Source organism: Budorcas taxicolor, chromosome 10, assembly GCF_023091745.1.
Source record: "Budorcas taxicolor isolate Tak-1 chromosome 10, Takin1.1, whole genome shotgun sequence".
In the NCBI taxonomy this organism is placed as follows: domain Eukaryota; kingdom Metazoa; phylum Chordata; class Mammalia; order Artiodactyla; family Bovidae; genus Budorcas; species Budorcas taxicolor.
Genome location: NC_068919.1, coordinates 57,950,710 through 57,977,169, shown reverse-complemented (window position 1 = coordinate 57,977,169; position 26,460 = coordinate 57,950,710). Strand labels below are relative to the sequence as shown.

General features: G+C 36.0%; 1 protein-coding gene across 1 annotated transcript in view; it reads right to left on the bottom strand.

The window, feature by feature from the left end:
• The window catches only part of SPPL2A (signal peptide peptidase like 2A), a 53,325-nt gene that overhangs the window by 14,885 nt on the left and 11,980 nt on the right, over nucleotides 1–26,460 (bottom strand). Inside the window, exons 2-12 of the mRNA XM_052646864.1 lie at nucleotides 18,890–19,009; nucleotides 18,400–18,582; nucleotides 17,387–17,476; nucleotides 16,752–16,885; nucleotides 12,408–12,559; nucleotides 8,370–8,466; nucleotides 7,834–7,935; nucleotides 5,867–5,948; nucleotides 5,257–5,331; nucleotides 1,509–1,565; nucleotides 712–814 (exon numbers count right to left, since the gene is read on the bottom strand). Of these exons, the coding sequence (XP_052502824.1) occupies nucleotides 712–814; nucleotides 1,509–1,565; nucleotides 5,257–5,331; nucleotides 5,867–5,948; nucleotides 7,834–7,935; nucleotides 8,370–8,466; nucleotides 12,408–12,559; nucleotides 16,752–16,885; nucleotides 17,387–17,476; nucleotides 18,400–18,582; nucleotides 18,890–19,009 (1,195 nt within the window). The remainder of the gene's footprint in view (nucleotides 1–711; nucleotides 815–1,508; nucleotides 1,566–5,256; nucleotides 5,332–5,866; nucleotides 5,949–7,833; nucleotides 7,936–8,369; nucleotides 8,467–12,407; nucleotides 12,560–16,751; nucleotides 16,886–17,386; nucleotides 17,477–18,399; nucleotides 18,583–18,889; nucleotides 19,010–26,460) is intronic.

Here is a 26,460-nt window from a genome sequence, read left to right as displayed (position 1 = left end):
GATTGAGGGCAGGAGGAGAAGGGGATGACAGAGAATGAGATGGTTGGATGGCATCACCGACTCGATGAACATAGGTTTGCGTGGACTCCAGGAATTGATGATGGACAAGGAGGCCTTGGCGTGCTGTGGTTCATGGGGCCGCAAAGAGTCGGACACGACTGAGTGATGAACTGAACTGAATACTGTGTTATTCCTGGGCTGGGATTAAGTTTATTCGATAGGCCAAACTGCAGTAACTGTCATAGCAGACATTCTAGTAGAAGGCAATCAAGTCCACCACACACTGTATTTTTTTTGGTATTATAGTGCCCTACACGACCTTGCTTAGTTCAAATAACTTAGTTTGAACAAATAACTATTGTTTTAAAACTTAAGTAACAGAAATTATAATATATTTAGCATTATTAAATTCAACTTTTAAAGGGGATTTATTATATACTTTCTTGGGGAAGAGGTCAAATTGATCCTAGTTACCTCTTCTAAGGCATTTTTTGAGCCATGGGAGATATACTTTGGTTGTTACTATTTGGGCTTTATCTTCTACCCATCAGAACACTTTTTCTCCATTCCTGTCACTGATCCTAGCTCTAGCATTAGCCAGAAATACTTAAAGATCAGGTAACTTTTAACATCTGATATATGATATTGCACATCTGACAATTTTAAATCATCAGTCTATTTTCACTCAAATTGTTACAAACAATTGCTTACCTGGTACAATGATGTCTCCAAAACCCAATATTGAAACTGGCATGAGACAGACACTCATTACTGAGAAATAGGCCAGTTTTGGTACCCTGATGACTACTGGTAACTGTAATTACAAAAAAAAAGAGAGAGAGAGACCACCAATAAACCTCTTAGGAATCTTTACCCACATCTTCAGAAAGGAAAGGATTGATGTTAGAATAACTTAATGTTTAAAATTAACATTTTAGAAATATGAGGGGAAAAAAGCTTGAAATCAGAGAACATAAATTAATCATATATATACTCTGAATGTATAGAAAGCTTGAAAGACATAGATATGTAGTTATGGAAAAACAAAACCCAACACACATGTAGGGTTAAGAGTATTAATCCAGTATCCCCATATCTAACGTTTTTTCTTTCCTTTTTACCAAAATTAGAGGACTCAGGCCTTGAAAGAGATTTTTTTTTTTTTTTTTTTAACAATCTGGATTTTTTCCCCCAAAGAAGAGTCTTGTCTGAGAGGGTATGATTTAAAGTCCAATGAACATATCTGAAATACAATCCTTACTTTCTCATGGGGAGCTGATGGTTGAGCAGTGGCTTCCACCAAGTTTCCATCATTCTAGGATGAAACCCAAGTCAATAGGTATTTAATAATTTAGAATAACTAACAAAAGGGCTATATTTTGTGAGAAACAAAGCTTTACAATACCTTAACATGCACTACATGACCAATGAATTACATAGGAAGGCAAAATTATTAACTGGACACACAAATACACTGGCAGCCATCTGTACTTAACTGCCACCCCTACCTTTTCATTATTTCCGAAAGGTCCAGCTGCAAGTTCAACCATGATACTCTCACCATTCTAAAAGTAAGAAAGGTAAAAGAAACTGTTCAATCACTTAAAGTGAACAACCTCCTAGTATTCACGACCTAGGGCTTCCCAGGTGGCACTAGTGGTAAAGAGCCTGACTGCCAATGCAGCCGACTCGAGAGACGTGGGTTTGATCCCTGGGTCAGGGAAGATCCCCTGGAGAAGGAAATGGCAACCCGCTCCAGTATTCTTGCCTGGGAAATCCCATGGACAGAGGCGCCTGGTGGGCCCCAGTCCTTGGGGTCGCAAAGAGTCGGACACACACACAAGTTCATGATCTACTGCCACTGATATGGCCTACCGTAAGCTGATGGAAAGTCATCTGAAGACTGATTTTTTCCTAAAATGGTCTCTGTAGATGGCAAAAATTGGAGTTACCTAAAACAAATTTCACCTAGCACACTATCCACTTTATTAGAGCTCAACAAATAATAGAAACTTACAGATAAACCACACAAAAATTATTCAACTGAAGGTTTGAGCACTGATTTATACTGACAACTAATATCTAGCATTTCTTCTATGGGCTATACATTTTAAGTGCTTTTACTTATATTATGCCATATACTATGTGTCAGTTTTAGCAATAACAATGAACAGAGACAGAATATTGACATTTTTTATATACCGATTTATAATAAATCAATGACTTTATTTAAATATACATTTAACCTTCTGTCTACTCACCACAATAACAATGAAGCCAAACTTGAAAAGATCAAGCCCTAAAGAACTTGAGAACATTTCTCTATCCTGACTCTTGTCCAGTTTCAGCTTTGCCTGCTCTTAATGCACCAATCAAAACATTAACCTTAGCAGAATTTTTTCCTTGTGCATGTCTAAGGTCTCTTTATGTGGGCTGTGTGAGAAATCATTAAAAAGTTCTTTCCTGGACAGTAAAGTCTACTGGGGAGAGGGGAAACATTTAGATGTTGCAAGCTAAGACTGCATGAGCACCCACCTTACACTTAAAATAATGCCCCAAACAGGTCATGGGAAGATAAATAAATGCTGAATTTTTAGGAGAATTTGATTGATTAGCTATACTATTTTCCATGTGGGTGGGGAGCATAGAATAAATTACTTGAGTTTATTTTTAAGAGGATTTCACTGATACCTGAGTTGAGTAGAAAAAAGAATAAATTCCTTGGCTACAGAAATCTTTTTCTCATGTTAAGCTTTGGGTTACAGAAGGGTTAAATCACAGGAGTTTATGAAAATAAACTAATATTAAATACAGTTGCTTACAGGAAACTCCCATGATGTGATTCAATTTCCAGATAAAGAGTTTATTTTGGTTCATTTTCAAATTGTTATTTAAAACATTTAATTGAAGACCATTACTGATATTCTCTCATACATTCAAAGATATCTACCCGGGAAACTACTATTTGCAAGACACTATACGAAGTATGGTGACAGATGAAGAAAAAAAAAAGACAGGCTCTTACTACCTGTACTCCTATGGCTACCTGCCCTGCCAACTCATTAAAAATCCACTAAAACCAGGGTCAAGAAGTTGTTTAGAATGCCTAAGATTTAATTCTCGAAATTTTCAGTGAAAACCACAAAAATCAGAAATCATGTATCTGGTTTTCATATTGATTTGCCTGACAAACCAGACTGAGAAGACAGTGTTAAGGTAAATCTACAAGAGTGAACTCCAAAGAGCACGTCAATCTTTTCCATTGGATCAGATGACTAGAAGTCACGTTTCCACTCAGTGGGATCAAAGATGGAAAAAAAGAAGAAGAAAAATTCTCTAACCACACAAGAAAGAAGACTCAAAGACATCTTTACTATTACCATATATACTTTTAAAATCGTGACATTTTTGTGTGTACAGAATGGACATAGTTTGCTGGCAGACAAGTTTGGCATTTATAAAGTGACACTACTGTTAAAACATAATGGAAAATTTACTTTTAGAAAAGAGTTTAGTTATAGCTTTTATGTTCACTGTGCAATGTAAGTGTTATATGGTATGAAAGTGTTAATCACTTAGTTGTGTCCAACTCCTTGCAACGCAATGAACTGTAACCCGTCAGGCTCCTCTTGCCCGTGGAATTCTCCAGGCAAGAATACTGGAGTGGGTTGCCATTTCCTTCTCCAGGGGATCTTTCCGATCCAGGAATCAAACCTTGGGCTCCTGCAACTGCAGGCAGATTCTTTACCGTGTGAGCCACCAGGGAAGCCTAAATGACTTCCCATATGACTACCCATTAACCTATGGGAATGGTTTTGTAAAGAGAGTGCTTTACTTTCGTTATGAGTTCTGTGATGGAGTGACTTATAGAAACATTTTTAAACCAAATAAATTGACACAAGCTAGAACAAGTTTGAACCGAACTTCAAAATATGCTTTAGTAAATTAACAGCTTTTGCTATAATTCCTAATACTAGTTCTATGCTTTTTTGGTTACCATTGACCATTAAGTCAATGAGCCAGATGGCTCACCATTAAAGCATGGAAAGGTACTAGTATTTGGGGACAGTTAACTACACTTGTTACCTAGTTGCAATTTTAGCTCCCCAGTGGGGCATATGTTTGTCTTATGCCATCATAGCCAGTACCAGAAATGCAGATATTTCACAGATAGCAGAGGTTAAAGAATAAAGAACTACTAGGGGAAAAACAGTCATTATAAAATACTAAATATATGAAAGCGACAAAGAATAAAAAAATGATATAAAGTTAGAAAGTGAGACTCAAAATGGGAAAAGTAGAAGAATTAAGCAATAATTAGTAATATATTCATGAGATAAGAATAGGGACAAGGTAGAAGAATTAAGCAATAATTAATAACACATTCATGAGATAAGAATAGGGACAGGTAGGAAAACTGGGCCAATAATGAAGGACTACCACACTTACCCAACACCTCTCCCTTATTCTAAGGACAGCACCATGATTTTATTGAGGAGCTAGTGGTATAGCTGGGAATAGATGGCCTAGGAGTTTCAAGTTGCTACAATTCTAACCTCATGGAAAAAGCCAGTCTGAGACAATGAAAAGGTGGACAGAAGCAGGAAGGAAGAGTATGTGCCCCTGGGTCTAGTTTCTCCTAACGACAGGCCCTCCCTGGCCTTTGCACATATTCTGAATAGATGGGACCTCTTTCATATAGAAAAGTTAGGTTGGATTTTTGCAGAAGCAACCGAAAGAATTCTGCTGATGGAAACAGAAGATAGAATGCTAGCAATACTCCCTCACTCAAATGATTAGGAAACTGAGGGCTAAGTGACTAGCAGCTCAGGGTTATAAAGTTACAGATCTACACTTTAGGTCTCTAGACTTCCAGCGTTGGGCTCTTTCTTAGTCTCACGCTAGGGTTACAGAAATGAAAGAAGCAATGACATCTTTTCATTCTTTTTTGCTGTCTGTATTATCTACAGCAAATATTTATTGTTTTCTAATAGGAAGAAAAGTTACTTTAAAATGTGTAGGAAGAAAATTTATAGACATTCTCATGTTTACATCCATCAGGAGGCTTCTTTTTTTTTTAGCAAAATGGTGTAAAGCCTTAAAAATATCCTCTATTAAAAGGCCAATTTCAATGACAATTCTCTTAAGAGAATTAGAACCCAATCAATGGTAAACATCTGGAAAATCAATACTCTAAGAGCATATTTAAGATTCTAATCATTTAGTATGTCTCCTATGCATTTAAAAATATCATACCTTTGTGATGAATGGTGTTATGAAAACAAAAAATACATCATAGAGGAGGAGAAGGCCTAGAAGTATCACACATGACTGTTGAAGAAAGAAACAAATTTAAAGGTCAAACTTCTCAAATTTAAATTAAGAGATATTATTTTACAAATACAAATAAACATGTAACATACATTTAAACATTATTTTTAAGGGATTTAATGTTTATTACTATTTGTAGTTTTATTCTATAAATCACATTAAAATTTTATCTGCTTCAACCCACTCTTTTAAAAAAGAATCACTGAAGCAAAGAAATGTTCTTCCTTATTTTAGTCTTGTACAGATTATATGAATTTGGCATACTATGTGAATGATTAAAAATATTTTATGTAGAAAATCAGTGGTTTCTTGGGTTGGGGATTAGGACTAATTGATAAAGGGCATGATAGAGCTTTTGATGAGGTAAGAAATATTTTATAATCGATTGGGATAGTGGTTACAAAGTTACATATTTGTAAAGTTTTGATAATCTGTACACTTAAAATAGGTGCATTTAATTAAATGTAAATTATACCTTAATAAAGTTGTTTTAAAAAGAAAACAATACTTTAGCTAGCAAAGTAGTCTACTTTACCTTGAAGTTGGGTAACTTCAGTGTTTTAATTAAATTCAGACAGAAAGCAATCCCCAAGATATCCTGTAAAATCCAAGCCCACCTAAAATCAAAAGAAATTCCTCTATTGTTTTACTCAGTTATTTTTAAGCGGAGTGTTTCAAAAGAAAAATATCATTAAAGCAATACTGTTCAATTGCTATGATTTGACTATGAAGTAGCTGTTATAACAACAGAAAAACCTCTTACAGTCTCCATATTTTATTGTTCTAGTAGAATAGTCAAGGCTGTATATTGTCACCCTGCTTTTTTAACTTATATGCAGAGTACATCATGAGAAACGCTGGGCTGGAGGAAGCACAAGCTGGAATCCTCCAGCACAAGCGGGAATCAAGACTGCCGGGAAAAATATCAATAATCTCAGATATGCAGATGACACCACCCTTATAGCAGAAAGTGAAGAAGAAATAAAGAGCCTCTTGATGAAAGTGAAAGAGGAGAGTGAAAAAGTTGGCTTAAAGCTCAACATTCAGAAAACTAAGATCATGGCATCCGGTCCCATCACTTCCTGGCAGATAGATGGGGAAACAGTGGACACAGTGGCTGACTTTATTTTTCTGGTCTCCAAAATCACTGCAGATGGTGACTGCAGCAATGAAATTAAAAGATGCTTGCTCCTTGGAAGGAAAGTTATGACCAGCCTAGACAGCATATTAAAAAGCAGAGACATTACTTTGCCGACTAGTCAAAGCTATTATTTTTCTCAGTAGTCAAGTATGGATGTGAGAGTTGGACCATAAAGAAAGCTGAGGGCTGAAGAATTGATGTTTTTGAACTGTGGTGTTGGAGAAGACTCTTGAGAGTCCCTTGGATTGCAAGGTTGGACTGCAAGTCCAACCAGTCCATCCTAAAGGAGATCAGTTCTGGGTATTCATTGGAAGGACTGATGTTGAAGCTGAAACTCCAATACTTTGGCCACCTGATTGTGAAGAGCTGATTCATTGGAAAAGACCCTGATGCTGGGAAAGATTGAGGGCAGGAGGAGAAGGGGACAACAGAGGATGAGATGGTTGGACGGCATCATCGACTCGGTGGACATGGGTTTGGGTAGACTCTGGGAGTTGGTGATGGACAGGGAGGCCTGGTGTGCTGCTGTTCATGGGGTCGCAAAGAGTCGGACACAACTGAGCGACTGAACTGAGAATAATGAATACTACTGCACTAAGAAAAAGTTGAAAGCCTGCTTCAGAAGAAAGTATATCAGACAAAAGTGCATATTTATCCTTAATGTTTGAATTTTACATGTCTCTTTTTAGAAAGATAGCTCATAACAAAGAATACGATGTTAATATACTTCCAGATAGCTAAAGCATAAAGGAAAGGAGAGCTATACATCAAACTCTACCAGAAACTGACAACTAGCATGAATAATTATCAACTGATTATCATACTTGGAGCTGCCTACAATTGTATGAACTCTCCTCCCAAATTTTGGGCCATTAAATCCTTTGGGGTTTTAATAATTTTATTAATAAACTGTTAAAATTATTTTCTGGTTTTCTCCCTGCAAATAGAAACCTATATATTTTATTATATTTCTTTCTTTCTCACATGAAAGGTAGTATATGCTAGATATTCTTGCATATTTGGCTTTCTTCAGTTAAAAATAAATCCTGGAAATCACTGCATATCAATTCACAGAAATCTTCATTTTTGACAGCTGCATTGCACTTCACTGTGTGGCTATACCATAAACAAGTATATTTTTGGAGCCTATTTCAGTTTAGATGTTTAAAGCCTAGTTTATATTTCCTTCTCTAAACAACCTCAAATCCATTAGCACAAGATTTCTTTATTTAAATATTTAGTATGTTTCAAGACTAGGATGTTCTGGGGGAAAAAAATCCATAACGAACAATTATCAAGGCTAGATATGAAACAACCTATCCTTAGTCTAACCTGAAAGGAAATATAATGAGTATTCATACCTATCTTCATTTCGAAATACAGCCCAAACAACAGCTACTGCTATGCACAGTCCAGAGAGAAAAATAAGTCTCACTTCAATGCTCTTGCCACGACAGGTAATCCTAAAAGACAGTTTGAAATACATTAATTTATCCTAAAAATGAAATACAACGTTCACTTAATGTAACAAATGAATGTTTGCCACAGTGAGAAGAAAGTTTTTGAAACCTCAAGTTTAAAGCCTTGACTTTAACTACTATGAATGATACATAATAAAATATTCACCAGTTCAACAGAACTGTGTTGATGAAAATGCTCTATATCTGTGCTGTCCAATACCACAGCCATTAGCCACATATGGTTATTTAGCACTTGAAATGTGGCTAATGGGACTGGGCAAGTGAATTTTTAATTTTATTTAATTTTAATTATTTTTAATTAAAATAGCAACATGTATACTGGACTTCACAGGTTTATAAAAAAGGTCCTATTTTTCCTCGTATTGTTTTAAATTACAAAAACCAGTATTATGGGCTTCCTCACAAGAGATACATACGTGCATTGTCCACATTGTATCTTACGAACTAGTGCAGCAAGACAGTTGTACAGACTCATCGCTGATGCTATGCAGAAAATTGCTATCATAACATACACTAGAAAAAAAGATACCAAATTATATGAGAATAGAGGAAACATGATAAGGAAACATGGTAAGAAAACTTTTATACAATTAATATTCTTTAGCTTTCTTATTGGATCATAATACTTTCAATTCAGTGACCATATCATAATCTGAATTGGTTACTAAACTGAACACACTTAGATCTTGAGCTTTAAGGGTGGTATTTCATGTGTTGTTTCAGTTCCACTACATACTACTAGGATTTCTTTATGGGCTGAGGCTGGCTCTGCAATTTTTTTTCTTTTTTTAAAAAATTTTACTATTACAGTTGATTTACAACACTGTATTAGTTTCAGGTGTACAGCTTCAGATTCTTTTCCATTATAGGCTATTACAAGATACTAAATATAGTTCCCTGTGCTATATAATACTCATTGTTTACAATAGATAGTGGGATATATGTTAATCCTATACTGCTACTTTATCCCTTCCCTTTCCCCTTTAATTGTAAATTTCTTTTATATGTCTGTCTTTCTAATTTGTAAATAAACTGATCTGTATTATTTTTGAGATACCACATACATGATATCATATTATATTTGTCTTTCTGTCTGAGTTAACTTAGCATAATAATCTTTAGGTTCACCCACGTTACTGCAAATAGCGTTATTTCATTGTTCTTTAACGACTGAGTAATATTCCATATTATATATATCTCATACCTTCTTTACCCATTCAGCTATTGATGAGCATTTAGGTTACTTCCATAAATTGGGTATTGTAAATAACACCACAATGAACATAGAAGTAGAAAGAAAGTATTAGCTGCTCAGTTGTGTCTGACTCTTTGTGACCCCGTGGACTGTAGCCCAGTAGCCTACTCTGTCCATGGAATTCTCCAGGCAAGAATACGGGAGTGGGTTGCCAATTCCTACTCCAGGGAATTTTCCCAACTCAGGGATTGAACCTGGGTCTCCTGCAACACAGGCAGATTCTTTACTGTCTGAGCTGCCAGGGAAGCTCCTAATGAACATAAGGATGCATATATATGTTCTATTTAGTTTTTTGTTTTCTGAGAATAAATACACAGAAGTGGAATTGCTAGATCATATGTTAGCTCCATTTTTAGTTTTTAAGGAACCTCCATACTGTTTTCCATAGTGGCCACACCAATTTATATTCCCATCAACAGTGACAGGAGGGTTCCCTTTTCTCCACACCCTCTCAAAAATATTATTTGTAGACTTTTTGAAGTTGGCCATTCTGACAGGTGTGAGATGAAATCTCATGTAGTTTTGATCTGCATTTCTCTAATAATCAGTGATGCTGAGCATCTTCTCATGTGCCTATAGGCCATTTGTATGTCATCTTTGGAGAAATGTCTATTTAGGTCTTCTGCCCTTTTTCTGATTGGGTTGTTTGTTTTTTTGATATTGAATTATATGAGCCGTTTGTGTATTTTAGATATTAACCCCTGCTGGTTGCATCTTTTGCAAATATTTTCTCCCAGTTCCTACGCTGTCTTTCAGTTTTGTTTATGGTTTCCTTTGCTATGTAAAAGCTTTAAGTTTTATTAGGTCCCATTTGTTTACTTTTGCTTTTATTTCTTTTGCCTTCAGAGACTGACCTAAAACAACATTGCTAGGATTTATGTTAGTAGCTATGCATTTTATCATTCAATGATTCAAAGTCACGTTTGTTAAAGATGTCTATGAAGTGAGTTGTAGACATTTGTATTTAAATGGAAGAATTAATAAACTGCTTAAAATACTTTTTATTTATTTTTTTAGTGGAAATGTTTTACTTTAAAAAAATTAATTTATTTTAATTGAAGGACAATTATTTTACAATATTGTGGTGGTTTTTGCCATACATCAACATGAATCGGCCATAGGTATACATGTGTCCCTAAAATATGTTTAAAAAGCTTAAAGATGAGAACTTCCACCTACTTTAGACATTAATCATGATGTCTATATTTTCCTATGGGAAATTCATCTCTAATAACTTTACATGTGGTAAAACCAAATCCACTTAAACAGACCTCACTGTCTGGATATGATATTAAGGTATTAAAATACACAAATGTTTTTCTCTATTAGCTATACTGGGTTGAAAATTACTTAAAATTAAAAACATTTGATCTTGCTGTTGTTAAAAACAGGAAGAAATTATCATGCTCTGAAAGTATTACTTTGTGAGATTTCTCGAAATTTTACAATGGAAATACACATTTTAACTGAATTTTGAAAATTCCACTAGATTTCAGAAAACTATAACTTTGTTTTATATGTGAGAAAAGACAGCAAACTAGAGACAGTAAATAAGGGGCAGTAAATTAACCACTTTCTAATTGGTGATCTTGGACAAATTATTTTTTCATTGGCTTATTATTTGTTATTATTGCATATATATGACAATCTAAGTAGTAAGATTGACAATCAAAGATTGCCAAGTTGAGTTTGTTTAGTCATCCACCAAAGGTCTCCAAACCAAGATTTTAAACTCTAGTGGAAGTCATGCTGTGGAAGCCATACCAGAGTTTTAGTGTCCTACTATACCTAAGAAAATGATTTGGCATGAGAGAGAATTTGGCAAATATAACTATCTTTAGTTATTTTCTTGAACATGACTTAACATAAGACGGTATGGAGAATCTTAGCAATTTAATACATTGAACATATTAAGAAATGGCATCAATTTTAGCCATAAGGAACCATTTTAAAGTGTATTAAATTTCACAATATCACACAAAATTGTCAGAGTCATAATTAGACCCCATGCTATGGGATAACCATAAGGTTTAATGATCTTCTTCCTCCTACACTGAAAATTACAGTTACAAACAGGGTCAATTTTTAAATAGTGATGAGTTTAAAGAAATCCTTTACCAAAAACTAAAACATGCTTTTAGGGTAAAGTAGAGAAATCTCTTTGTTCTATCAAAGACCACTAAACATATCAACTGAGGGTCAGACACACAATTGAAGGCTGAGAATTTAAAACAGAAAAATCAGCTGTGCAATGACGACATAATATAAATACCACACTGGTATCCACTCTCCTAACAACATATTGAAATGAGTGATATTCCAAGAATAATTTTTCTAATTGGAAATATATATAAGTATAGTTTTAAAACTGCTACCATAGGAGAGGAGAAATTGAAAACTAAGGTGAAACTAACCTGAGGCCTCAGTTTTCTACTCCAGAAACTTATACTATTATTCTCTAAATAAACATTTTGTAGCCGGTGGTGGTTTTCACAAAGGGTTTTTGCTAATTCTCATTAGGCACACTCTCTTTTTCCCTGTGCTCCCTTCTCTTTCTGGTACGTGTTGGCCACAAACGGCAAATTTCCATCTTATCAGAACACTAAGTAGAGTGTTCAGGGGATGGGCAAGCCATGACCCTTTCCTTCCTAAAGGAAAAGTATCATTTACTCTCTAGACTACAAGCAAGCACCTGTGTATTTTTAGATGTAGTATGATCTTAAATGTTCACACAAGTAAAACAAAATTTAAGCAATACTATATTTTGATTTGCAAACTGAAAAAAAGGACCAATCACACTTTAGGAGTAAGTAGAAGCAATAAATTCATAATTTGAATAATCTTCTATTAGATTTCATGTAACTGTATATAGCTACCAAGAAATCCTTAGTCTGCTGCTTAGATACCAGTCTATTATGCTTTATCTGCAGAGAGGAAAACTTAGGGACCATAGCAATTCTTTCAGGTTGTCCATGAAGAAGTGTTCTTATTTTGAGTCACAGTATATTTTAAATCAGAATTTTTTTTTAACCTCAGAGGAACAGGGACCTAACATTTTTGACAGTTTAAAAAGTTAATATCACTTTTTAATTATTCACTTAAGTTTTCCAGTTGAATGCCTTAAAGGAAAAGATAAATATGGCAAAGAAAATGAAAAGATTGTATGCTAAACAGTAGCAAATATACAATGATTTCTTACCCAACCATTTGTAGAAGAAATAAAGTAAGACCATCATAATACAGCAGATGACCACAAATATTATAACTGTTAGAGGGCTAAAAGTAAAGTATTCTTCCTTCTTTTTCCTCATTTCTCTATCTTCAGTGTTTGTCATTGCCTTCATGTTTTCCCTGCATAAACACACACAGAAACTTCAGCAATCTCTGCCAAGTACAGTCATTTTTAAAATCTATCTGTAATACTAACTTAAAGTTCTTTCTGATTACAAAGTTAATATACTTAAAAAGTTATACACCATGAAGAAATACTTAAATCTAGAAGTAAAAACTCTCTATAATTCAGAGTCGGTGTTATTAACTTATGAAACTATTTTTTTCTGGAGACAAAACTGTTGAAACAGAAGATATTTATTACATAAAAAATTAATGTTTTTGGTGATGTTTATATTATCTAATTTGGAAACTACACTGATGTAATGTTTAAAATAAAAACCAATTCTTTTTATACACTTAATATTACCAACTTGCAGATAGTAAACTACTTTTAAAATTAGCTTCTCTTCAATGTAAAACACTAACTTATTCTATCACTCAGCTCAGTATTTACTGTAAGTCTGGTGCTCGTCAACATATTATGAAGGATTCAAAAGAAGTCCAAGACATCGCTTTGTCCTACCTTGATTAAAGGTAGCAAAATATAGTTTCTAATTCTCCCAGTACCCCTTCTGGGGTCACACAACTAGTGAAAGGCAGACACAGGAGCTGAAGAGGAAAGGGTCACAAGCTTCTTTCATTGAACAGTCAGTTTCTGTTCCGTCACCTTGTCTCTTCCCAGTTATACAGAAGCCACTAACGTACTTTTCTGGCACCAGTCCCTTCAACTCTGGTTTACTAAAATGGTATTCCCGATTGCTTCTTGGCCTTTTGGCTAAGATCAAGTGTAAAATGGTGTTCCGTTTCTTTTTCATATATCCTGATCCTTTTCACCAGGTCTGGGCTAAATATAAACTTTAGGTTAAAAAAAAAAGATTTATTTCTATCAACCGGTACATTTGCTAAACTGCTTATTTATCAACATGCCACTTTCTTATCAGAAAACTGCGTATCAGGATGGTTACTATTCCACGCATCTGTGACTCTAGGGAGGCTGCCTGGGAAAGGAGCAGGGAGAAGGTTTGAGGAGGAACACACAGTACTTCCCTGAAACTGTAGAGCCAGATGACAGGGTATTGACAGAGTTTCAACAAAAGTGGTACTTGAGTGGGAAAACATGCCCACCTTTGGATAAATTCATTGCAAACATTTATTTAAGGACATTTCTATCACAGAACCCATATAAGGCATAATTACCAAAAGGTTATATATTCATATTCAATTTATACCAGGTAATTTATTGAAGGAAAATATATTTTAGGTTTATATCATGTTAAAATAATACAACTCATCTTTTTTTAAAAAACTGTATTCAAATCAGGTTGAGAGCCACAGGCAATAGGAAGCTAAGCTTTCTTTCCTGTCATCTTGAGTTTATGATGAGGACCAGTTATATGCATGCATGCTCAGTTGCTCAGCTGTGTCTGACTTCTTTGAGACCCCATGGGCTGTCGTCTGCCAGGCTCCTCTATCCCTGGGATTTTCCAGGTAAGAATACTGGAGTAGGCTGCCATTTTCTTCTTCACCAGTTATATGAGGGCTCATTATAACAGGAGTTTAACTCTCTACTGAAAAGTGTTTATATGGAATCTAAGCATTTTTCCTTTTTTGCATACAGTACATCTTTCATTTGGCAGGTTAATTCTGGGTTATGAGGTCCTGTTCTGGTAAACTTTTCCTTTCCTAAGCCATATTCTCTTTTCCCCTCTCTTTCAGTCTAACTCTCTTTACTTGCTAAATAATTGCTCCTGTGTTCTTTTTTAAAATGAAGGTATAGAAGACATATAACATTAATTTCAGGTGTACTACACAATGATTTGATAATTGTATATACTGCAAAATGATTACCACAATAAGTTTAGGTCACACCCATCAGCACATAGTTAAAAAGATTTGTTTTTCTTGTGATAAGAACTTTTAAGAGCTACTTTATTTGCAACGTTCAAATATCCAGGAGAGAGTCATTCGCTACGGCCACTGTGCTGTGCGTCACCAGGACTTAGTTATCTTATGACTGGAAGTCCGTACCTTTTGAGCACCTTCACCCATTCTTCCTACCCTCCACCTCCCCACCTCTGGTAACCACCAATCTGTTCTCTGCATCTATGAATTCATTTTTTAAAAGATTCCACACATAAATGAGATGTTCCGGTATTTATCTTTGTCTGACTTATTTCACTTAGCATAAGTAATATCCTCAAAATCCAGCCATGCTGTTGTAAACGGTCCTTATGTCAATAATTCTACTTTTTATGAAACTTATTCCATTTTACCATTGATAAATACTCTTGCTCTATACTGTCACTCCCACCCACAACATACACACTTCGTTTTCTCTATCTTTATCCTACTTTTGGGGCTTCCCTTGTAGCTCAGTTGGTAAAGAATCTGCCTACCATACAGGAGACCTGGGTTCAATTCCTTGGTCGGGAAGATCCCCTGGAGAAGGAAATGGCAACCCACTCCAGTATTCTTGCCTGAAGAATCCCATGGACAGAGGAGCCTGGCAGGCTATAGTCCATGGGGTCGCAAGAGTCGGACATGACTTAGCGACTAAACCACCACCACCACATCTTACTTTTAGAACTGGTCACTTCAATTTCAAAATCCTTAACTCTGCAGGTAAAAGATATCTCTTCTCCCAACCTAGTTACTGAAGGCAAAACATTGTTTATTTTTGTCCATCATCATGTTTTATGATTAAGTCAACTTGTATGTACTGCTCTCCCACCTTCAATTTTCTTGAGGAGGAGCCTGTCCTGACAGGTACATTAAGTTGCCTTGCTAACTCAAAGTCCATGGACCAGTTTGTTAAAAAATGCAGAATCTCAGCATTCACCCCAAGCCTATGAAATCTGAACTTTTAAAAATTCTAATGGACACGGGTTTGGGTGGACTCCGGGAGTTGGTGATAGACAGGGAGGACTGGTGTGCTACAGTTCATGGGATCACAAAGAGCTGGACATGACTGAGCGACTGAACTAAACTGAATGAGATCCCAAAACAGTTTGTGTTCACGTTACATCTTGAGCAGCACTACTCTAGAAAAGAAACAATTTACATAATAATGTAAGTACAGTGAGAATCTATATTAAATGGAAAAACATTTTCAATGAATCAGTAGCTTTTCAGAAATTATAACATTTTACCATACGATCTAGAAAATGATTTTGGAGATCTTCCATACTAGGCTTTATAAAGATTAATAGTGAAAAATATAATGGTTACTTATGTGAAGACATGTGACTAACACATGCTGAAATGTGTTTTCCAAATATGTAAAATATTTTAAGCTCAATACTCTAGGAATCTATGCTTGTTAGATTTCTCCTACTGTAAGTCAATCAAATTTTAGTATTTTGAGAAATTATAAATAAGCTTATTAGCTTTGCTGCTGCTGCTGCTGCTAAGTCGCTTCAGTCGTGTCCAACTCTGTATGACCCCATAACGGCAGCCCACCAGGCTCCCCCGTCTCTGGGATTCTCCAGGCAAGAACACCGAGGTGGGTTGCCATTAGCTGGCATCAAATAAGCCCTTTTTAGTGGAATCTATAGATCAATTCACAAGGTGAACATATTGTCCTTTATGTACAAAATAATGTGCTCTGAGCACAATTTTTTGCTCAGAGTTATGAAAATGAATCGATTCTTCTAAACTACACTGCCTGCTTTAATCTACAGCAAAAGGTACATAACTGTAAGAACACTGGGTTTAGGTTTTTATTAAATAGACAAATCCAAATTTCATGTACCTTTGAAATTTCTATATTTAAATTAAAATATGGACATGCTTAATTAATATCCAATTCCTAAAGCACTGAATAGAATGGTGAGGTCACACTGTAATGATTCAACTCAGGAGGAGCTGAAAAACTTCCCACCCTGTTTATTTTCTTCCAATCTAAGCGAATAGGTACATTAGGATGCCAACTATCGCCACCTTTTCTGGGTGAGGTAATAAAACATTTTCATTTAAGAGCCTTTGGTGAAATTTCAATGTTTCCTTGCCAGCAGAAGAACAAGAGGAACCTACAACTCCCTGGTCAGTGAAAAGTTGAAGATCTCTGTGAGGACAAACCTACAATCTAACGTTGTTAGTACTGTATTCTGCGAACAAGTAGAACTTTAAGCGTTGTTACATGAGAAAATGATTAAAGACAATAATTTTTTAGCCATTTATCTTAAAAACAATGAAGTTTAATTAAGCTTACAATTCAATTAGCCCGCTCCAGTATCCTCCTAATGCCACAGTGAATACAGCAATTACAAAAATAACCACCATAGTATAGTCAAAGTTAGGCCACGATGGAGAATACATTTTCACAATAATGTTATCTCCGAGAGTCTGAAATGCAAAATAACAGTTAATACACTGGAATTCATTTTCTTTTTACTATAGAGTATGGCAGCAATATTCCAATTTCATTCTGGTATATAAGACAGGATATATAAGACAGTCAAGAATAACAGAATTATATTGAAAACATAGTCTCGTCAAAATTATGAGGCGTTGCTTTATTAAAAGCAAAAGTGTGGTGTTTCATACATTGACATTTTGTTCAAGGATTTAAGATTAAGATAAATGATATAATACAAAGATTTTAAAAAGTCAAAACAAAGAAATGTTTCAAACATTAAGACTCTGAATGTTTCAAAATGTTTCTCAAACATCAAGACTCTGAAACACCTTGTGCTAAATGGGGAGGGGCTGAATAAGATTTGAGTACGACTAGCAAGTTTCATCTTACTAGCAAATGGAACATATATAATAATTTAAATATCAGTGGTTTAAAGTACAAAATTGTACTATTTATAAACTTTATCTAACAGATCATTATTAATTTACCTGCTTCATATCTTTAAAGTCTTTGTGGTTTATAAAAGCAATCAATATTTTCACATCAAGAAATTCAGATTTGTTCCCTGAGGGAGGAAACTAAAAGAAAAAAAAACATTATGAAAACTTACGAACTACTAGTGTATTTACAGAATAAAGTACAAATTATTCATTAACTACAATATCTTTTTTAAGTTATAAAACAATGTTTCATGTGTTCTTTCTTAATATTATAATATTAAAAAGGATTCAAACTGGAATCTTTTTAGCATAAGTTTAAATTGATATTTTATACACACACACGTACCTAACATATCTTGTCTATTTTAGGAGTGGAAAAGAAACAAAATTTTCCAATTAAACACCTATTATAACCAGAATGTTTAGGAATACTACCATCAGATTATTCAAAACTCAGCCCCTATAGTATAGGGAACCCAACTTAATGTTATGTGGCAGCTTGAATGAGAGGGGAATTTGGGAGAGAATGGATACATGTATATGTATGGCTGAGACCCCAATCAGTCAATCCTAAAGGAATCAGTCCTGAATATTCATTGGAAGGACTGATGCTGAAGCTGAAACTCCAATACTTTGGCCACCTGATGCGAAGAACCGACTCTGGAAAAGACCCTGATGCTGGGAAAGATTGAGGGCAGGAGGAGAAGGGGACGACAGAGGATGATATGGTTGGATGGCATCACCGACTCGATGGACATGGGTTTGAGTAGGCTCTGGGAGTTGGTGATGGATAGGGAAGCCTGGCGAACTGCCATCCATGGGGTCACAAAGAGTCTGATACAACTGAGAGACTGAACTGAACTGAGACCCTTCACTGTTCAGAATCTACCACAACATTGTTTGTTAATCGGCTACATCCCAATAAAAAAAAAAAGTTTAAAACAAAACCCCAAAAAACCCCAAAACACTCAGCCCCAAACCACATACAAAGAATATAATTCACTTCCTGTAATATTTGATATCAAGAACTCAAAAGAAGTTATTATAGTTTAATAACTTACTAGGACACTGTTATTGGCAACCAACAAAGCTTCAGCACCTCCTGTTTGTGCAATTTTGGCTTTTTCAAGAAAACGGCAGGTTCCCCACTGTACCACAACTGCTTTGTTCTTTATTCCCTCAGGAGGAATATCAGAAATGTTGCAGAGTGGTGTGGTAGTCAGATTCATTAAACTAGTGGAAGTCTGGAAAGAAGAAATGTCTTTAATAATATATATATAATATTTTACCCTAAAGGCATTCAAAGAGAGTATCAACACTGGTTTAACAAAAAGTTCTTTTAAATTAGAAACATTTGATGACAATCAGGCTTTGAGGTAGGTATTTTTTAATTTTCTAACTTGTTTTTCTCATAAAGAGAAAAATACTAAAGCAAAAGCAATGAATATTAATCATACTGTTATAATTAGGTTACACACTGAAACATTATAACCACTCATTCTCACCATTCAATATTTTGTTATAAATAAATAGGAACTGTGATTTACTTACTGCATTTTCTAGGGTACTTGGAAGAGATGTCCAGTGAGGGTTATATAGCATGCAGTAGTCCTTAGACGGTGAAGGCGTGCCATTTCCAGAAGCGTGGAGGATTGCTTCTTGAGCAGCTGTCTAGGACACAAACAGTAATTTTCACAGTGGCAATGATTCAGCTTGCCAAGAACTAAGGATTTTAATAAAGCTATTTATATACAGGTTTGAACACATTTCCTTAAGGGGTAAGGTCCTCCAATGAACTTCTTTGAGGAAATAGTAAAACTGTACATGGTTGCTCAGAAAACGTTCTTGAAGGAAGTCACTTTTTTAATGGCCCATGTTATAAGGGCCAAATCCCAGGGAGGAATCTTGTTATGATGTTATATAACTTCGATACTCCCTTCACACCCTGAAACTTTACTTCCCAATCTCTTATGAGTTATTATCTCATTATTCATATTCTATAAAAGACAATGCACCTGAAATCCCTTAACCTATTTTACCTTCCATATTCTATGAGTTACTAGGGAAAAAACTTTTTTTCCTTTTATTTTTGGCTGTGCTAGGTCTTTGTCACTGGGCAGGCTCTTCTGTAGTTGTGGCAAGCTGCAGCTACTCTCTAGTTGCAGTGTGCAGGCTTCTCATTCAGTGGCTCCTCTTGTGACAGAGCACGGGCTTGAGGGACGCAGGCTTTAGTAGTTGCCACACGTGGGCTCAGTAGTTGCGGCACAGAGGCTTAGTTACTCTGTGGCATGTGGGATCTTCCACATGTCTCCTGCATTGCAGGGTAAACTTCTAAGTGCTATCTTTGGAAATGAACCAGAGAAACTAGAAATCTCAAGTTTTCAAGACCCTGCAAAAAATCTATTCAAAAAGACCAATCTAGAGTTTAAAGTGCAAAAAGAAGGTCTAGAAGAATGTTCTTTCCTTATGCCTCATTTCCCACTACCAAGGAAGAAGAGAGACAAGAGGTAATAAGCGACTAAAAAGAAAACCCATAGTACACGGGGGCAGGGGGTGGGAGTGGAGCCTATGATGTGAAGAAACAGCCCAAGATAACTAGAATGCTACTCCGCATCACAATTCCCTTTAAACTTGGATCAATCCAGATCCTTCCTCTCTCCTTTGAGAAAGTCTTACACTACAACCAAAGCGAGAAAAAAGACTGTCTGGCAGTTAAAGACGGTGTGCTACCAAGCCTCTGCCGCTAAAGCACGCACCAACATTCAACCATTTTTGATCTATTAATTTTGTAAATTTGTAATTTTGGTAATTACATAGAAGTCAATCTAAATATATAAGAAGTACAGAAATGCTCTAATCCATGTTCTCCTACCTAAAATCTCTTGTGAACATTTGGGATTTGAGGGCTTTCTGGCATACTTGGGACTTCATTAGCTTATGGATCTAAGAAAGTGTAGGGAATTCTTCAAACATGCCATCAGATTACATAAAATGTTACATAATGAAATTATTTCTGGAAAAAAGAAATGCAGTTTTCGTTCAGCTACATACTTGGTGTCTATGAATGGATCCTGACAGCAGAGGTGGACAGAGCTGTTAAATTATTACTGAATCTATTGTTTGGGATTGTTTGACGTTCAAGTTATGCCCAATTTGGTCAGTTTGCAAATATAGCCTCTTCCACCTTGCTCTTTGTATCCTTTCAACAAGACCCCATTAGTCTTTGAGGACTTCCTTGTTTCTAGGCTGAATTTATCCTTTACCTGTCACAGATCAGAACCAGTAATTCTCCTAAGCTCCTTTTGGAAAGGACTGTATTTAAAACAGGATTTGGTTTTAACCAAAAGCAAATGAAAAAGGAAAAATAAAAGAAGCTAAAGGCAAAGGAGAAAAGGAAAGATACACCCATCTGAATGCAGAGTTCCAAAGAATACCAAGGAGAGATAAGAAAGCCTTCCTCAGTGAACAATGTGAAGAAATAGAGGAAAACAACTGAATGGCAAAGACTAGAGATCGCTTCAAGAAAATCAGAGATACCAAGGGAACATTTCATGCAAGTTCAGTTCAGTTCAGCTGCTCAGTCGTTTCTGACTCTTTGCTTCCCTGTCCATCACCAACTCCTGGAGCTTACTCAAACTCATGTCCATCGAGTCGGTGATGCCATCCAACCATCTTATTCTCTGTCATCCCCTTCTCCTGCTTCAATCTTTCCCAGCATCACGGTCAATAAAGGACAGAAACGGTATAGACCTAACAGAAACAGAAGATATTAAGAGGAGGTGGCAAGAATACACAGAAGAACTGTACAAAAAGACCTTCATGACCCAGATAACCACGATGGTGTGACCACCTACCTAGAGCCAGATATCCTGGAATGTGAAGTCAAGAGGGCCTTAGAAAGCATCACTATGATCAAAGCTAGTGGAGGTGATGGAATTCCAGTTGAGCTATTTCAAATCCTGAAAGATGATGCTGTGAAAGTGCTGCACTCAATATGCCAGCAAATTTGGAAAAACTCAGCAGTGGCCACAGGACTGGAAAAGGTCAGTTTTCATTCCAATCCCAAAGAAAGGCAATCCCAAAGAATGTTCAAAATACCTGCATAATTGCACTCATCTCACAAGATATCAAAGTAATGCTTAAAATTCTCCAAGGCAGGCTTCAACAGTACATGAACTGAGAACTTCCAGATGTTCAAGCTAGATTTAGAAAAGGCAGAGGAATGAGAGATCAAATTGCCAACATCTGTTGTATCATCAAAAAAGCAAGAGAATTCCAAAAAAATATCTACTTCTGCTTTATTGACTACATCAAAGCCTATGACTGTGTGGATCACAACAAACTGTGGAAAATTCTTAAAGAGATGTGAATGCCAGACCACCTGACCTGCCTCCTGAGAAATTTGTATGAAGGTCAAGAAGCAACAGAACCAGACATGGAACAATGGACTGGTTCCAAATAAGGAAAGGAGTATGTCAAGGCTGTATACTGTCACCCTGCTCATTTAATTTATACGCAGAGTATATCATATGAAATGCCAGGCTGGATGAAGCACAAGCAGGAATCAAGATTGCAGGGAGAAACATCAATAACTTGAGATATGCAGATGACACCACCCTAATGGCAGAAAGCAAAGAGGAACTGAAGAGACTCTTGATGAAAGTGAAAGAGGAGAGTGAAAAAGTTGGCTTAAAACTCAACACTCAAAAACTAAGATCATGGCATCCGGTCCCATCATTTCATGGCAAATAGATGGGGAAACAATGGAAACCGTGACAGACTATTTTCTTGGGCTCCAAAATCAGCAATGAAATTAAAAGACGCTTGCTCCTTGGAAGAAAAGTTGTGACCAACCTAGACAGCTTATTAAAAAGCAGAGACATTACTTTGCCGACTAGTCAAAGCTATATTTTTCTCAGTAGTCATGTATGGATGTAAGAGTTGGACCATAAAGAAAGCTGAGGGCTGAAGAATTGATGTTTTTGAACTGTGGTGTTGGAGAAGACTCTTGAGAGTCCCTTGGACTGCAAGGAGATCCAACCAGTCAATCCTAAAGGAAATCAGTCCTGAATATTCACTGGAAGGACTGATGCTGACACTGAAACTCCAATACTTTGGCCCCCTGATGTGAAGAACTGACTCAATGGAAAAGACCCTGATGCTGGGAAAGACTGAAAGCAGAAGGGGACGACAGAGGATAAAATGGTTGGATGGCATCACCAACTCAATGGCCGTGAGTCTGAGCAAGCTCCAAGAGTTGGTGATGGACAGGGAAGCCTGGTGTGCTGCAGTCCATGGGGTGGCAATGAGTTGGACATGACTAAGGGAATGAATTGACTGACTTGGTTTTAACTGCGTCTAAGGCTGCTGAAGTGGTATAACCTTTACAACAGACAACTGTCAATATCAATCAAACTTTTTTTATTGGAGTATAGTTCCTTTACAATGTTGTTTAGTTTCTGCATTACAACAAAGTGAATCAGCTACATGTGCATATATATTCCCTCTCTCTCGAGCCTTCCTCCCACCCCCCAATCAAATGTTTTTAATATATATAATTCTCTGATTCATATCCTACAGTTGTATTATTATTACACAATGCAGAAGACTGTAGAAAGATAAATATACAGGGATATTCACTGCAATATTATCTGTTATAGCAAAAACAAAAGAACAACATCTTCTACAGATAAGGATCCATTACATTATGGTATATATTGTACACAGCTTCAAAAAGAAAGAACTTGACCTACTTGTAGAAATACATATCCATAGTGAGAAAGGCAAATTTCAGAAAGATTTTACAATGTTTCCTATTTTCATAAAAATAAAGGTCCCTACACGTGCCTGTACATTTACGTTAACTTAAAGAATGACACAGAGAGAAACACACCAGCCTGTTTAAAAGACAAAAGAAGAGGAAAACAAAAGCAAAGATGAAGATGTAAAAAGACTGGAAAGAGAAAATTAAAAAAGGAAAACACAATCAAAGAAAACAAAAAGGTATGAAATCCCTCTCTTGCCATCCTGCCCACAGTCACCCCTTAAGGGCTTTTATGTCTTTCCAGATACTATCTATGAATATTTAAGATAGATAGAAAGAGAGACAGATCTCAAATATATACATTGTTTGTTTTACACATATGGGATCATACTATATATACTACTGTGTAGCTTTTCTAAAATTTATCTTACTGAAGTATAATTGATTGACAACACTGAGTTAATTTCTACTGTAAAGTGATTCAGTTCTACATATACATTTTTTTATGATTTATTAGAGGATATTGTATGTAGTTCCCTGTGCTATAGAAGAAGACTTTGTTGTCTATTCTATACATAGTAGTTTGCATCTGCTAATTACAAACTCCCAATCCTTTCCTCCTCAACACCCCTTCTGCTAAACAAGTCTATTCTCTATGTCTGAGTCTGTTTCTGTGTCATAGATAAATTCATTTTTGTCATATTTTAGATTCCACATTTAAGTGGTATCATATCGTATCTGTCTTTGACTTACTTAATATACTCTCTAGGTCCACCCATGTTGATACAAATGGCATTGTTTCACTCTATCATGGCTGAGTAGTATTCTGTTGTTTAAATGTACATCTTCTTTCATTCATCTGTGAATGAACATTTAGGCTGCTTCCATGTCTTGGCTACTTACTGTAAATAGTGCTACTATGAATATTGGGTTGTATGTATCTTTTTGAATCATAGTTTTCTCTGGATATATGCCCAGGAGTGGGACTGCAGGATCATATAGCAACTCTATTTTCAGTTTTTTTGAGGAACCTCCATGCTGTTTTCCATTGTGGTTGCACCAATTTACATTCCTAACTACAGCATAGGAGGGTTCCCCTTTCTCCACACCCCTTCCAGTATTTGTTATTTGTAGACTTTTTAATGATGGTCATTCTGACTGGGGTAAAGAGGTACCTCACTGTAGTTTTGACTGGCAGTTCTCTAATAATTAGCAACGTTGAGCGTCTTTTCATGTGATTGTATGTTAGCCCACATGTATTCTTTGGAGAAATGTTTATTTAGCTCTTCTGGCCATTTTTCAATTGGGTTGTTTGTTTTAATGTTTCTGAGCCGCATGAGCTATTTGTATATTTTGGAAATTAAACCTCTGCAGGTCACTTCAGTTGCAAATACTTTTTCCCAGTCCATAGGTTCATTTTTTCATTTTGTTTATGGTTTCCTTTGCTGTACAAAAGTTTGTATTTTTGCTTTCATTTCTATTGCCCTGGAAGACTGACCAAAGAAAACATTGGTATAGTTTATGTCAGAGAATGTTTTGTCTTATGTGCTCTTCATAGGAGTATTAAAGTGTCATGTCTTATATTCAATTCTTTAAGCCATAAAATTTAAATTTCATATGTCAGAGTTTCCATATTGATACATATACACTATTTCCTTTTACAAAAAATATGGTATTGTATGTATGTATGTAAAAATATGTATGATATTCAGCATTACTTTTATAATTACAAAAGCTAAGGGATTTTTTAAAAAGCTTAAAAGTATAAGAAAATACAAAGATGTCCAACTATGAGTAACATTTATTGCTACAGAGGGACTACAATCTTCCTATGATGGTAGAAAACTACTACTGACATAAGCAAAACTCACTGATATGGGAATTACTAAGGCAAACACAAATTTTAGTGGAAGATTAGTATAAGACAGGAAAGGATACCCAGACATAATTGTAGAATAGTTAGTACTGGTTATGGAACATGCAGTAAATTTCTTAAACAAGCTAATATACCCAAATAATTTAAACATTTCCACTACATTTTAACAGCTCAGTAAAAATTTTGAAAATTCAGTTTCTCAGCAATAGAGTCCATGTGTTTTTGGAAGTATAGGTCTGGGATAGAATGGCAGTTCACCATTTACTGGCTATACTACAAGTCATTAAACCTGTTCTGGGTGTTATCATTAGGTTTTTTGGGGTGGGGGGTGGTGGTGGTGCATGGCTTGAGGGATCTTAGTTCCCCAACCAGGGACTGAACATGGGCCCTGGCAGTGAAAGCACCAAGTCCTGACCACTGGACGGCCAGGGAATTCCCTCTTCAGCTTTGATATGACAAAAATGTCCATATCTCACAGAGCTGTCACAATAATTAAGTTAGATCGTGCAACTGCTAACACATATTAAGCTCATAATAAATGGTAACTGTTATTATTAATAATATATCTAGCACCTTGCCATGTACTTGTACCACGCAGGAGAAATACAAGATGATTAGCAGTTACTTAGGGCTTGGTAGAAGGTGAGAATGGGATAGCTACAGAATATGAAGTTTCTTTCTTCCTTTTTTAAAAATGGACTTTATTTTTCAGATCACCTTTAGGGTCACAGCAAAACTGAGCAGAAGTATGGTATTCCTACATCTTTCCTTACCACACAAACTCATAGCCTCCCTCCAACCTGTTATTAACATTTGTTACCATCTATGAATCTACACTGAAAATCTGTTACCACCCAAAGTCCAAGGTTTACATTTACAGTCTCCCCTGGTGTTTTATGTCCTATTGGTTTTGATAAATATATAATGACATGTATCCAGCCTTACAGTATCACATGGGAAAAGAAATAGCTCCACTGCCCTAAAAATGCTCTGTCCTTTACCTTTCTGGTTTCTTTTTGAGGTGATGTCAATGTTTTAATATTGACTGTAGTAATGGTTTTTCATAATAAAGCTATGGTTTTTCTAAGTAGTCATGTATGGATGTGAGAGTTGAACTATAAAAAGCTTTGCACTGAAGAATTAATGCTTTTGAACTGTGGTGTTGGAGAAGACTCTTGAGAGCCCCTGGGACTGCAAGGAAATCCAACCAGTCCATCCTAAAGGAAATCAATCCTGAATATTCATTGGAAGGACTGATGCTGAAGCTGAAACTCCAATACTTTGGCCACCTGATGCGAAGAACTGACTCATTGGAAAAGACCCTGATGCTGGGAAAGACTGAAGGTGGGAGGAGAAGGAGACGACAGAGGATGAGACGGTTGGATGGCATCACCAACATGATGGACATGCGTTTGAGTAAGCTCCGGGAGTTGGTGATGGACAGGGAAGCCTGGTGTGCTGCCATGGAGTCGCAGAGTTGGA